This window comes from Myotis brandtii, unplaced genomic scaffold (assembly GCF_000412655.1).
Source record: "Myotis brandtii unplaced genomic scaffold, ASM41265v1 scaffold33, whole genome shotgun sequence".
In the NCBI taxonomy this organism is placed as follows: domain Eukaryota; kingdom Metazoa; phylum Chordata; class Mammalia; order Chiroptera; family Vespertilionidae; genus Myotis; species Myotis brandtii.
Window position 1 is genome coordinate 89,261 of NW_005362713.1, and position 13,721 is coordinate 102,981.

At 56.0% G+C, this 13,721-nt stretch overlaps 1 protein-coding gene across 1 annotated transcript in view; it reads left to right on the top strand.

Annotated features, from left to right (window-relative positions):
- Positions 1 to 12,800, top strand: part of CDHR1 (cadherin-related family member 1) — a gene marked incomplete at its 5' end in the record, with an annotated part of 22,797 nt that extends 9,997 nt beyond the window's left edge. Inside the window, 8 exons of the mRNA XM_014543617.1 lie at positions 970 to 1,070; positions 3,495 to 3,698; positions 4,164 to 4,316; positions 6,753 to 6,917; positions 7,364 to 7,431; positions 7,892 to 8,120; positions 9,386 to 9,643; positions 10,305 to 12,800. Coding sequence (XP_014399103.1) covers positions 970 to 1,070; positions 3,495 to 3,698; positions 4,164 to 4,316; positions 6,753 to 6,917; positions 7,364 to 7,431; positions 7,892 to 8,120; positions 9,386 to 9,643; positions 10,305 to 10,838 — 1,712 coding nt within the window. The remainder of the gene's footprint in view (positions 1 to 969; positions 1,071 to 3,494; positions 3,699 to 4,163; positions 4,317 to 6,752; positions 6,918 to 7,363; positions 7,432 to 7,891; positions 8,121 to 9,385; positions 9,644 to 10,304) is intronic.
- Between the last annotated feature and the right edge of the window lie 921 nt (positions 12,801 to 13,721).

Here is a 13,721-nt window from a genome sequence, read left to right on the forward strand (position 1 = left end):
GGCCTCGGCGCTGCCCCCGCCTGGCTGCGGGCCTGCCTCACCCTCACCCTGAGCATATGCTCGACAGAGGGGTGGCGACATTCCTTACACTCTTTCAATGCTGTGTTTTTCTAATACTCTAACAATTTTGGCCTAGAACATATACTTGGATTATGAGTTAAATGCATGATGATATGGCGTTTTCCTAGTACTAGCCCTGTATATGGATGGGGAAGCTGAGGCTCAGAGAGCTAAGCAGGCATCCCAAGTTCCCACCAGGTTTGAACCTGAGTCTGTGCTCCTTCTGCAGCGGGGCAGCAGCTGAGCAGGTGGGACAGCTCTGGGGGCCACTGAGCCCTCAGGGGCCGGTCCCAGTGGGCAGCCCTCCGTCGGGTCACCACACCTAAGCCTGAGCCCAGCGGCCACGTCCGAAGCTCTCACTCAGACACCTGCTCCTCCAGCCCCTCCCCAGGATGTATGTGCCCGGACGCACATGCCCCCTCAGGCCCTTCCCAGGCCCACAGGCATGCGACTGCCCACTTCACACCTGCACAATGTACCATGCTCCCCTCTTTCCTCTCTTCTTGACTCCCTCTCCCTCCCCTCCTCCAGTCTCTTTTCTTTCGCTCTCTCCTCTTTTTCTCCCCTCCCCCTTCTCTCCTTCTCTTTATCCCCTCTGAATCTGTCTTTCGATTTCCATTGCACATGCGTGCGCATGCGCACACACGCACACACGCAATGCGCGTACACACATGCAGACGCACACGAGCGCACACACGCAGACACGCACACACACACTGTCCCTGAGACAGGCAGAGTGCAAGGCCCTGGGCGCCCAATAGAAATGAGTTCCAGTCCCCACGGCCCCTGAGATAGCCCCACTCTGTGGAGGAGACTCTGAGCTTGGCCTGAGGAGCACATGGGACCCCGCCTGGCAAGACTCCTGGGCCCCGTGCGTGGCCAGCACTGCAGGGGCGTCTCCTCCCACAGGGAGTGACGGTGCCTTTGACATTAACGTGACGTCTGGAGCCATCGTGGTCACCCAGAGCCCCGCCCAGCTCCGGAGAGAGGTGTATGAGCTGCACGTCCAGGTACTGGCCTTCCTCGCCCTCTGGCCCTGGAAGGCACCTGAGGCCACCGGGCTGGGAGGGACGCGGAGGAGGAACAGGGAGGCAGAGCCAGAAGCCGGGCCGATGCAGAAGGCCGGCTGGACTGGCAGAAGTGAACCAAGTGCAAACAGGAAGGAGGAGAGTCCACAGAGCATGCGAGGCCCTGGCTGTGAGTGTGGGAGAGGAGAGGAGAGGATGGTGACACCGGGCGTGGCCAGCCGGGACGGGAGGCCGGACCAGGACAGGCACGAGGAGTTTGCTGCGCAGGGAAAGCCAAGTTGAAACATCCCAACCTGCAGGCAGTTTTAGGATTTAAGGAGCGTGCACAGGAACGGTGGCTGTGAGAGGGAGGGCAGAGATCACCAGAGGATGGCCTGGGAGGAGCCATGGGCGCAGACACAGCTGAGGGGCACCCCCAGCTCAGAGTGAGGAGGGAGCAAGCGAAGGAGCTGCCAGAGGATGGAGGGGACTGCAGAGCAGGCCCTTCGGGGGGAGGGGGCGGCACAGAGCTCTCCAGAACGGGAGAGTGCGGAGCACCTCGGCAGTGTGGGGGCAGCGAGTGTCAGGCTGGGATGGTGAGTGGGAGCGAGACATGGAGAAGTGCAGGCGCCGGAGAGAGGAGAGGTAGGAAGTTGCAGGTGGACAGAAGGGTCCCAGGAGGGAAATGTTCGATGGCTAAGACCAGAGCTCATGGAACTAGGGGAAGAGGCTTGAAGGGGCTCACACGGTGTTTGCCACGCGGTTCACGAGGCGCCTGTGGCCTCGGCCCCGCTTGCAGCCTGTACTAGTATCTACTACTGCTTCTCCCCTCCCCCAGCCGCTCCCCCTGGCCCAGGGACCCAGGACAGAGCATGGCAGAGCTAGGGTTCGAACCCTCTGGCTGCAAAGGGGGATTCGTGCAGTGAGGCAGAGTCCGACACACCTGCTCCTCAGTCGTTGTGACTCCAGGCGCTGCCCCCCTCCCCACCCCCACCTCACCTGGTCAGTGGCTTAGTCACAGCACCGTGTGGTGTCTCCTGTGGCCGTTATAATAGAGCAAACATATCAAACTCAAAGGCTAGCACGGGCCAAATAAACAAGGTTTAAGGTTATGTGGCCACAAAAAAAAGCTTCAATTTTCATAGAACCATAGGTTTATTTTGACAGAGACATGCTGAATACAAAGGGCTGAAATACTAGTAAATGAGTAACTGTTAACATAAAATAACAGAACATTTTAATAAAAATTAATATTTTTTCTTGAACATTAACTTACCAGACACTGAATAACTGCACAAATTAATAAGCGTAACGCAAATAAACCTATTTTTCTTGTTCTCCAAAAGTGAAATATTTCCTGTTGCACACACCCAACAAGTCAGTCCAAGGCTAATGATGTGGCCATCAGCTGCTAAAATATTCGCTGCTAGTGTTAGTGGTGAGAAATGGTGCACCTTAGCATAAGGCACATAAGGGAAATGAATGCAACACAATTATAGTAATCAGTCATTAGCGAACATTGTAGTTTGTTATTAATAATTGTGTATAACAGGATATTGTAAAAATTAAGTTATGAAAATTTTTTAAAAATATATTTTATTGGTTTTTTACAGATAGGAAAGGAGAAGGATAGAGAGTTAGAAACATCGATGAGAGAGAAACATCGATCAGCTGCCTCCTGCACACCCCACACTGGGGATGTGCCCACAACCAAGGTACATGCCCTTGACCGGAATTGAACCTGGGACCCTTCAGTCCCCAGGCCAACACTCTATCCAGTGAGCCAAACCAGTTAGGGCTGAAATTTTTATTAAAATGTTTCTTACATACCATTATTTTGGCTGGGCCGCAAAAATATTTGTTGTGGGCCGCGTGCAGCCCGCGGGCCAGGAGTTTGACATGCTTGGTGTAGATGATCACAAACCTAGAAGCTTTGAAAAACACATATTCCTTGCTCACAGCTTCTGTGGGTCAGGAGTCCAGGCTCAGCTTAGTGGGTCCTCAACTCCAGGCCTCCTGGGCCGCCATCTAATCGCCAGCCCGGACTTGCTCTCACTGGAGGCTCAGCGAGGAGGGCCCCCTGGGGCTCCCGTGGCTCTGGGTCAGATTTCCTTCCTTGTGTGTTGATGGGCTCAGAGATTTGCTGCTTTCTAGCTGTTGGCAGAAGTCGCCCTTAGTTCCCGAGACACAGGCTTCTCCGTCGTAGCTGCCTGCTGCCCCGAAGCAGCTGGGAGAGTCTGCCAGCAGACGCTGTTATAACCTCTTGTGATCTAGTCACTGAGTGGTATCTCCTCACCCCCGTCACACCCTATCAGCTGGTGAGTCGCTAGCTAAGGAGAGAGTGAGGGATGACCACCGCGAGGTAGGGCCATGCAGCCACCTCGGGGTCAGCCTGTCCCAGCACCAGAACACCTGTCCCCATCCCAGGTGACTGAGGTCAGCGCTGCAGGGAGCCCCGCTGCCCAGGCCACGGTCCCCGTCACCATCAGGCTCGTGGACCTCAACAACCACCCACCTACATTCTATGGAGAGAGTGGACCCCAGACCAGGTTCGAGCTGTCCCTGTCCGAGCACCCGCCCCCGGGGGAGATCCTGCGAGGCCTCAAGGTCACTGTCAAAGACTTGGACCAGGTATGTGGCTCTGCCCTCCACCCTGTCTTCCTGAGAATTGCATGGGGCCAGCGCCCCAAACAGAGTCTGCATCAGCCTTCACTGCTTGTCACAGGGCTTACGGCCACCGTGGGAATGGAACAGGAGAGGGTAACCGAGAGAGTGGTGGGAGAGTGGCTAACGAAGACTGATTGGCTAGACATTCATGATCAGTTAAAAAGTTAAAGTCAAACAGAAGCACCGCCTGTCTGCCTGGCCGGGCGGGGTCTGTGAACGTGGCCTGTGGCCTCCTGTGCCAGTGTGGGGTGTGGCCTCGGACCCTTGGGGTCCTCACAGCCCTTAACCCTCCAGACAGGTCACCTCCCCTTCAGGAAGAAGGAAATCTTGCCTCCAAGGCTGAGGGCGGGAGGCTCCTGGCCCAGGGCTGCTGCCTGTGAGTTCTGTTCTCATTCACCTTCCTTGTTTCCTCTCCAAACCTCCGCCCAGGGCGCCAATGCCAAGTTCGCCCTGCAGCTGGTGGGGCTGGAGGACGCCTTCCGTGTGGTCCCGCAGACAGCCCTGAAGGAAGCCCAAGTCACAGTCCTCGCAGAGAACTCAGCCGCCATTGACTTTGAGAAGTCCAGAGTGTTAACCTTCCAGGTATGGGAGGCTCTGCGCCATCCCCACGGAGCAGGCAGCCCTGGGTGCATTTCTGAGGCCCCTGTGGCCCCTGCCCCTCCTCGTCCTACTCTCTCTCTCAGTCCCTCTGCCTGGGCTGCTGACTTGGGAGGGAGAAGAAGGTGACATGAGAGCCTCCTCCTGTGGCCACACAGCTTCTCCGAGTCTCAGGCCTGCACAGAGGGCCAAGGGGAGACTGCAGTGGGATGTGCATGTTACTAGGTGAAGAGCCCCGCTGATGTGGCTCAGTGGATAGAGCGTCAGCCTGGGGACTGGAGGATCCCGGGTTTGATTCTGGTCGAGAGCACATGCCTGGGTTGCGGGCTCGATCCCCAGTAGGGGGCATGCAGGAGGCAGCCAATCAATGATTCTCTCACACCATTGATATTTTTATCTTTCTATCCCTTTCCCTTCCTCTCTGAAATCAATTAAAATACATTTAAAAAAATAGGTGGAGAAAGAAACACTACTTGTCACAATACATCTTCTTCTCATATACATTTGATATCTGTCATCTATTCTGATAAAACTTTAGCAAAACATAAAACATACCCCTTTGTATTTACAATTATTTAAAACTATAATCATAAACAACACCTATTATACATAAACACGTAAATAATATATATTAATAAAAATAAAAATACTTTGTTGATATTATTTAAATTATTATAATTACTTATAATTATACATACACATTCAGAGCCGGCATCATTCTTTTTTAAAATATATTTTTATTGATTTCAGAGAGGAAGGAAGAAGGAGAGAGATAGAAACATTAATGATGAGTGAAATTCATTGATTGGCTGCCTCCTGCACACCCCACACTGAGGATCAAGTCCACAATTTGGGCATATGCCCTGACTGGGAATCGAACCATGACCTCCTGGTTCATAGGCCAACGCTCAACCACTGAGCCACACCAGCTGTGCGAGCCAGCATCATTCTTAAAAGTGGAATTCTAAAAGCATTCTATGAAGCCAGAAACAAAACATGGATGCCTGCTATAACCACTGTTATTTAATACTATTCCTGGAATAACATTATTCCTGGATAAAGAAGGGAAATAAGAGGTATAAACATTAGAAAGGAAAAGATAATTTTATTATTTTTTTAGGTGATATGATTATTTGCTTAGAAAAACATAAGAGGAATTGAAAAATAGTCAGAAACACAGCAAAGTTGTTAACATGATTGGCTACAAAATTAACACACAAAATTCAATAGTTTTCCTACATACAAAAACTAGCAATGGAAACAATAGAATAAAGGTTTTTCTTTCACAAAAACAACTAGCAGAAAAATTTTCTAGGAATTCCTATAACAAGAAATAGGGTACATCTAAATGACAAAAAAATGCAAAAATTTAACAAACAGATGTAGAAAACCCTGTTAAAAATGCCAATTCTCCTTAATAAAGAATCCAATGCCACCTCAATTAAGTCTTATCTAGAATTTCCTTCAGAGAGGTGGTGAGGGGACTTGACACCATCTGGAGAAATAAATATATAAACACTAGGGGCCCAGTGCACGAATTTGTGCACTTTGAAAGGAACTGTGGGCCTCGAGGCTGCGGTGGGCACAGGGGCGGGTCTCAGCCCATTCTCCATGGCCCTGCCCAGCCCCGATTGCCCCTCGGGAGCAGGGGGAGGTGGAGAAGCCCGCAGGGGTGATCAGGGCCGGCAGAGCCACTCACACCCGCTGATGCTGCCGAGTGATTGGGACCAGTGCTGGGCGCAGGCAGTGGGTGCGAGTGCGAGCTGGGCCGCACCAGCAGCAGGTGCAAGCATTGGGTGGGACCGTGGTGTGTGGGAGCAAAGAATTTTCAGTGACCACTAGAGGCTTGCCCCGATGACAGTGACCAGCGACCCCGCCTTGGTCTGGCGCCCCTGCTCACCTGCTCCACCATCCCGCCTCAGCTGACGCCTGCCATGTTCCGCACTCTGCTGCCTGCTGCCGATGCCCACCATGTTCAGCACATGCCTACCATGTTCCACACGTGCCCCCTGGTGGTCAGCGCATGTCATAGTGACTGGTTGTTCGGTTGTTCCACAGTTCGGTCTATTTGCATATTAGGGTTTTATATATATAGATAGGTGGGAAAACTCAGAAAGAAAGAATGAGGCAGGAATTTGCTCTAACAAATATTATAACGTAAAGCACAATAAATTTTAAAATTGGAACTAAAAAGGGATATGCAAATTAGAGGAACAAAAGAAACTGGCAGAAATACCAGTGGGAACTATAAGAAAGCTGGTGGTGCAAGTTGGTGGGGGAGTGATGGAAGCCTTACAGGTGCCTCCTGCAGGTGGTGGCAGGAATAGCAGCCGAGAGTCAGAACTGAGAAGAGGCAGGTGGGCCTGGGCCAGGCTGAGAAGAGTTTCAGCACTGACAATCCCTCCCTCCCTCCCTCCCCAGCTCCTGGCGACTGAGGTGGATACGGCCGAGAAGTTCAGCGCCACCGCGGATGTGGTGGTCCAGCTGCTGGACTCCAACGACAATGCCCCCCAGTTCACCTCTCCCCACTACGTCGCCAGGGTTCCCGAGGACGCCCCAGGGGGCTCCACCGTGGTGGCCGTCAGGGTGGGTTGGGGACTAGTCCCAGGATGGGATCTAGGTGGGACTCCCGGAAGGAGACCTTATGAAGTCCGACAGGCCCAGGCTGCAGCCTGAGTTGCCGTTCTCAAGAGCCTGCCCTTGGACAGGCCTCGGCCCTCAGGGAGCCTCCAGGTTTCCTTCTTCATGATGGGCTATAGTCCCAGGACTACAAGGGGACATGAGTGTGAGCCCCAAGCTCAGGCACAGGACCCGCCTCCTCCCCTCTCACTGACGAAGAGGGGGAGGGTACACACCTTGCAGATCTATGCCCTTTGGGACCTCACACTGGAGACCCCCTGGGCTCTGGGCAGCCTCTGTCAGTTTCCACCCGAGCCGGGCAAACCTCACCCCCTGCTTTGCCCTTGAAACAACTCAGAGTTGCCAATGAGCCCATACAAGGGGCAGGTGCCATGGGGTGCTCTCTCTTCCAGGCTGTGGATCTGGACACAGGCCCCTGGGGGGCAGTCACGTATTCCATCTACGGGCCCGGGGCAGACCTGTACGTAGACCCAACCTCAGGCAGGGCCTTGGGCAGGGCCTGGGAGGCTGAGGGCGGACAGGTCTGTGCCACAGTCAGGAGTGAGCGGGGGAGGACAAGACCTGGTTTCGGAGGTGAGCACACAGCAAGGCTTGGAGGGAAGCAGAGACCTGAGGCAAGGTGTGGGGCCAAAGAGGGGAGGCGCCCTGATGGCCGGGAGCTGAGGCCCTGACCTCAGGAGTGGCCAAGTAACTGGCTGGGAGGCTGACAGTGGCAGGAGGGGCATGTCTGCAACTTGGTCCTTCAGTTGGATGTTGGTGGTGGCATAGTGGGTGGACCTGCCTCCCTCAGTGAGACTGCAGGGATGGGGAGCCTTAGAGGAGCTGCATGGCCACAGGCACACATGTCCGTGTGTGTGTCCATGTGCCCATGTGTGTGGGCATGTCCTGTGCACACCCTGCCTGTTCTCTGTGCATGGCAGGTTTCAGGTCCACTCCTCCACGGGGGTCATCTGCACACAGCCCTGGGCCAGCCTGGATGCCGAGGCCACCGCCAGGTACAGCTTCCATGTAAGAGCAGAGGACACAGGGGGCAGGCATGGCCTGGCCAAGGTGACCGTCTTGCTGCTGGATGTCAATGACCACCCCCCCCAGTTTGGACAGAGCATCCAGGAGAAGACGATGGTGCTGGGGACCCCTGTGAGAATCAAGGTGGGCTTCAGGCAGCTCAGTGCCCCTAAAGCCTTGTTTAGCAGCTGCAAGAGACAGTGTGGCTAAGAATCTATTTTAAAACTAGAGGCCCAGTGCATGAAATTCATGCGGGGCGGGGGGGGGGGGGGGGGTCCCTCAGCCCAGCCTGTACCCTCTACAATCCGGGACCCTTCGGGGGATATCTAACTGCCTCTGGCAATCAGGGACCACTGGCTCCTAACCACTCGCCTGCCTATCTGCCTGATCACCCCTAACCCCTCTGCTGCCTGCCTGATCACCCCTAACCACCTCTGCCTGCCTGATTGCCCCTAACTGCTCCCCTGCTGGCCTGATCGCCCCTAACTACCTCTGCCCTGCCCTGTACCTGGGACCCACCCAGGATTCCCTCCTCCAGCCAGTCGCAGGCACCCGGGACCCGGGCTTCCCTCCCTCTGGCTGGCCACAGGCACCCAGGACCCAGGCCAGCTTCTCCTGGGATGGCTGCAGCCTCAGGTGCCCAGGACCGTGGGGTGGGCGGCTTGTCCCTCTCCTGGGCCGCAGCCTGGCTGGTCCCCATTCCTCTCTCGTGAGCTCATTTGTGCCTGGCTGGTCCCTATTCCTCCCTCCCCAGTGTTGAGTGTCTGAGCAGTTACAGTGTGATGGTGTGAGGGCGTGATGATGTGAGGGTGTGACGACCATTTGCATATTAGCTCTTTATTATATCGGGTACCATATACTGAGTTCTCGCTCTGGGTGAGGGTTTTTAAAGTACCTGCTAGGTCCCTACCCCCACCTCAACCCGGAAATACCCCCGGGAAACAGATGTTATTGCGGCTCCACCAAACAAAGGGTGGAGTCTAAAAACAAACAAACAAAGGCTCCTCCAGGGGCTGTGCTGGTGGCGCTGGTCCCCCGGCAGGTCTCAAAGCCATGCTTTGCCCCCTGTACAGGCTTCCCCTGAGGAGAAGTGTGGCCTCTGACCCCAAGCCCCGCCTTCAGCTCCCGCCCTCACCGTCTGTCCTCAGACCCGCCACCTTGTATCCCAGCTTTTGTTTTTCAACAGCACCTGCTTCCAATAGCTCTGAACATGATATGGCAGGCGCAGGTGGGGGCCCTGGCAGGGCACTGGCTCACAGTGGGGCACACACTCAATTTCTCTCCCGGCTCCAGGCCACTCAGTGGGTCAGGACCTGTCCCATCAGCTCAGCAAGCCCCGTGTGACCGGGCAGCTCAGAGGGGACACAGCATTGTCCTGGAAGCCCAGCCGCCCCTCTCCCTCTGCTCAGGCCACAGACCTGGATGCAGAGGCGCCCAACAACCTGGTGGACTACTCCATCACGCACGCGGAGCCGGCCAGCGTGTTTGACATTGATGCATGCACGGGAGAGATCCGGCTCAAGAGCTCCATCCGCTCCCTGGACGCCCTGCGCAGCATCACACACAACGGGGACTGCACGTGGGCCCTGGAGGTGCAGGCCAAGGACCGTGGCTCACCATCCTTCAGCACCATGGCCGTCCTCAGGATTGACATCACAGACGCCGAGGTGGGTGTGAAGCTCGGGTGGGGAAGGCTTTGAGGGCCTCTCAGGCCTCGCTGCAACATGACCCAGGGAGAGACCATCTACAGCTTCCTCCAAAAGACTCAATGCTGAGCCGGCTTCTTTGCCATCAAATACACCGGCTTTGGATCAGGTTGAAGTCCTAGTTTCCAGACTCACTAATGTTGTGACTCTGGACTTTGCCAGGCCTCCACTTCCTTTTCTGTAAAATGGGAATAATGCCTCCTTGTCATGGGTGTTGAAAGCAGAAGTGAAATCATTATGTGTAGTTCTCAGGTCAGTGTCAGGAAAAAAAAGTCATTATTTTAGGCGCTCCTGTCACATTTAGGCAGGTGTGGCCCCCATAATCAAAGGTAAATTATATCCTACTCTCTGGGGAACAGAGTCCAGATAATGAGAAGGTCTAGATCTGAGAGAGGGTGTTTGCATCATGCTTCCTCTGGGTGCATTTCCTGGTGAGTTGCATGCTTTGTGTGTTGTTCTTTGGGTGCATTTTTCTGGGACGAAGCCCACAGTGCTCACCAGACTCTCAAGGGAGACCTGGTGTCAGTGAATTCAAAACCATTGGACTTCCAGGAGCTCGTGAGCCCACTCTGTCCTCCAGGGACCAGCCGGGGCCACTGAGTGAGGTGGCTCTCTCTTTCAGACGCTTCCCCGGAGCCCCATCGACGCCTTCCTGATGCAGACCAGAGATGACCCTGCGAAGGCTGTTGGCGTGCTGGCTGGCGCCATGGCCATTACTGTGGCCATCACCGCCCTTGTGTCCACTGCCACCTTCTGGCGCAACAAGAAGTCCAATAAGGTCCTGCCAGTGCGGCGTGTGCTTCGCAGGCGGCCCCGCCCTGCCCCCCGCGCTGCCCACATCAAGTGGCTGAAGTGCAATAGGACCAAGGCTGCAGCCAAGTTCGTTCTCAAAGAGGATCCCCCCAGTGAGAACTGCAACGGCAGCCTGGGGAGCCCCCCAACCCCCAGAGCCCCAGTGCCCCCTCCTCTACCCAGAGTGGCACCCGGCCCGGGGGCAGCACCCTGGACTGTGCCCACAGTGTCTGGCTCACTCACCTCTCTGCAACCTCAAGGGTCACCCAAACCCAGCGCCTCGGGAAGCCCCATCCAGTCAGCTCTGGTCTCTGAGCTCAGGCAGCAGTTTGAGAAGCATAGAGCTGACAAGGTGCACTTTTAGAGTGCGGCCCAGAGCCCCTCTCCCCACCTCCTCTCCCCACTGTTCCTTAGGGTCACCCAGTTTTGTACGATGGTGTAACCCCCATATTCAGGGCTCTGGATAACACCACAGGCAAGGGATTTCCCTGGTTCTGGATGCGATGGGGCAGTACTTCCCACTGCCCTGGCGCTTGGCAGCTGCTCTCCATTCGGCAGAGGCTGGGAATCGACAAGGAGTCGGCTCCCTGTCTCTTACTCACCAGTCCCAGACCCCACAGTCCGTGGTTCTCCTAGGGCCTCCGCATCGTCAGGCGAGGAGCAGGGCCTGGCCACCTGTGACGAGGCCGTCCAGAACCTGATCCTGAAGTGCCAGCTGAGAGCAGGGCAGACACAGGAGGTCCAGTGCTGGCTGAGGGAGAGCAAATGTGTGGGAAAGGGCAGAGATGCACTGGGAGCACAGTCAGCTGACTGCGAGGCTGTGCTGGGGCCGCTGGGAAGGTGCGGGGAGGGAGGGGCGAAGGTGTTTGGGCAGAGACTGCGGGGCCCTCCTGTGCCCACGGGAACCAGGGACACAGGTGTAAAAAGGGCCTTGCAAGAGGGAGAGTGGGTGCCCCGCCAGGGCTTCCCTGAGCCCAGAGTGTTCAAGCCAGAGCCCGAGGGGGTGCGGGGTCCTAGTGGCCGCAGGAAAAGCTTCACGTCCCTCATGAAGGAGCTGCCCCCCAGAAGCCGTGAAGGGAGCGGGCAGGTGTCAGGGCTGAGATCTGGGGAGACCTCGCTTCCAGCCGGCTCTTCTCTTCCCCAATGTAACCGTCTGGAAGCTCAGCCTCTTCCTCGTTTGTGAAATGAAGACAGTGAGTCCCATGGGCCTCACTCAGGTCCAGGGTGAGAATGAAATGAGCAGTGGGGACAGGGCTTCACCAGGTACAAGTGGCATCCATGGGTTCTCCACAGGCAGTTCTCGGGGTACAGCTCTTCCAGGAAGTGTCAGGGACCCTTGGCTGCTCTGCCAAGCACCCCAGGAAGAGCTGTGCTGGGCGAGTGTGTTGCCACCGACCCGGCAGCCAGAGCAGGACAGTGGCATTGCCAGATTCCTGCCGCCCCATCACCTCCGGGGGCGGCGGCCCAGCCACCACACGGTGCCCTGCGGCAGCACAGTCAGTCCAAGCCTCCATCTGCCGCGGTGAGAGGCTGCCGGCTCTGGGTCTCCACGGCGGGAACGAAGAGGCTGTCGGCCCTTTGGGAAGGGGACAGGTCTTTGCATGTTGCCCCTCATTAAGAACCTCGAGAATCTGCCCGGGATCTTATTCAAGCAGGTGATGTGCACGTGTGGGGTCCTGAGTTCTGAGGAGTTTGGGGCGCTCCTCAGACAGGCCCCTGGCCAGGCTCCTGCAGCCCCTGCCCCCGGAGTAGTGACAGGTGGGCTCTGGGGAGCCAGGGCCCTGACGGACTGACGGTCCTCTGCAGAGTGTCAGGAGGCAGTGGGCCCAGGTTGTCTCCCAGGGAGCACAGCAGCCTCCCAGCTCCCTGCAGCCACCCTCTTTGTGAAGGTAAATACCAGGTACCGGCAGCCATGCCTCCGGCTCCTGCTGAGGCTCCTGCTAGATACTCCAGAGACCACTTCCCGGTCCACAGCTGAGCGCCTCCGGCCTCCTGCCTCCTCTGGTGGATGGATCCATCCTTCACCCCAGGTCTGACTCTGTGGGTAGCTGCAAATTTTTGTCCAAATTGCCATGCGGACTCCTCAGACAGCAGCACGCCTGCAGGGAGGAATGGAATCTAATTATCCTCAGCTGAACCCAGCAGGCAGGAGCCAGGAGACCTGGCATGGGCGTGGGAACCCGAGGGCGCTGCTGGCCCTGGGACAGTGGTCATGAAGGCCTCTGGGCTGCGAACTCTGGGAGAGACAGCTCAGAAACTCTTTTAAAAAATATATTTTTATTGATTTCAGAGAGGAAGGGACAGGGAGAGAGATAGAATCATCAATGATGAGAGAGAATCATTGATCAGCTGCCTCCTGCATGCCCCACACTGGGGATCAAGCCCACAACCCGGGCATGTGTCCTGACCGGGAATCGAACTGTGACCTCCTGGTTCATAGGTCGACGTTCAACCACTGAGCCATACCGGCGGGGCCAGTCCAGAAATGTGAACCAAGGCAGAGCCAGTCTTGAAAACTGGGCATGGTAGCAGCTCTTGCCCTGGGGAGAAGGGAAGTGCCCAATTGCCAGCATGCGCCACCCTGACAAAGAGAAGGATGGCACCAAGCACTGGGCACACAGTGTGTGGAGGAGACTGGCCTGTGAGAGGCAGGCCAGGCTGCTCCCACTGCCACAAGGAATTGTGAGGCCACGGACTGCTCGCTCAGTCACACTAAGAGAGGACTACAAACTGGCACAGTGCCAGGCCTTGCGATGAGCTAGAGGGCAGGGTGATAGGTGTGGCGGGCTCAGCCCTCCTGGGCCCTAAGAATGGAGCTTTAGACCCATGGACCATCGGCAGATGTGACTAAGAATCTGCAGAATAGGGTGTGCTTCTTCCTGTGGCTGAGCTCCGACTTCCGAATTCTATAAAAGTCAGGCGGCCCTGGGTCTGAATCCTGATCCTGTCAGGCGTGACTTTGGGCCTCACTTTCCTTGTAAGTACATGGAACAAAGACATGTTTCCAGGAGGATGACAGGAGCTGCCTACGGAAAGACCGCCTCCAGCTCTGTGCCTGGGGCGCAGCTGGAGACCGCTGCTGTTCTTGGTTTTACAGGAGGGACTGAGCGTGACGGTGGTCCCCACGCTGAGCACCAGGTCCTGGGGGTGAGGGTCCCTCATGCATCCTCATCTCCAGGAAGTTTCCTCCACCGCCAGGCCCAGGAGGGTCAGCCCCCCTCACACAGAGGCAGCATCTCTTGGCAGA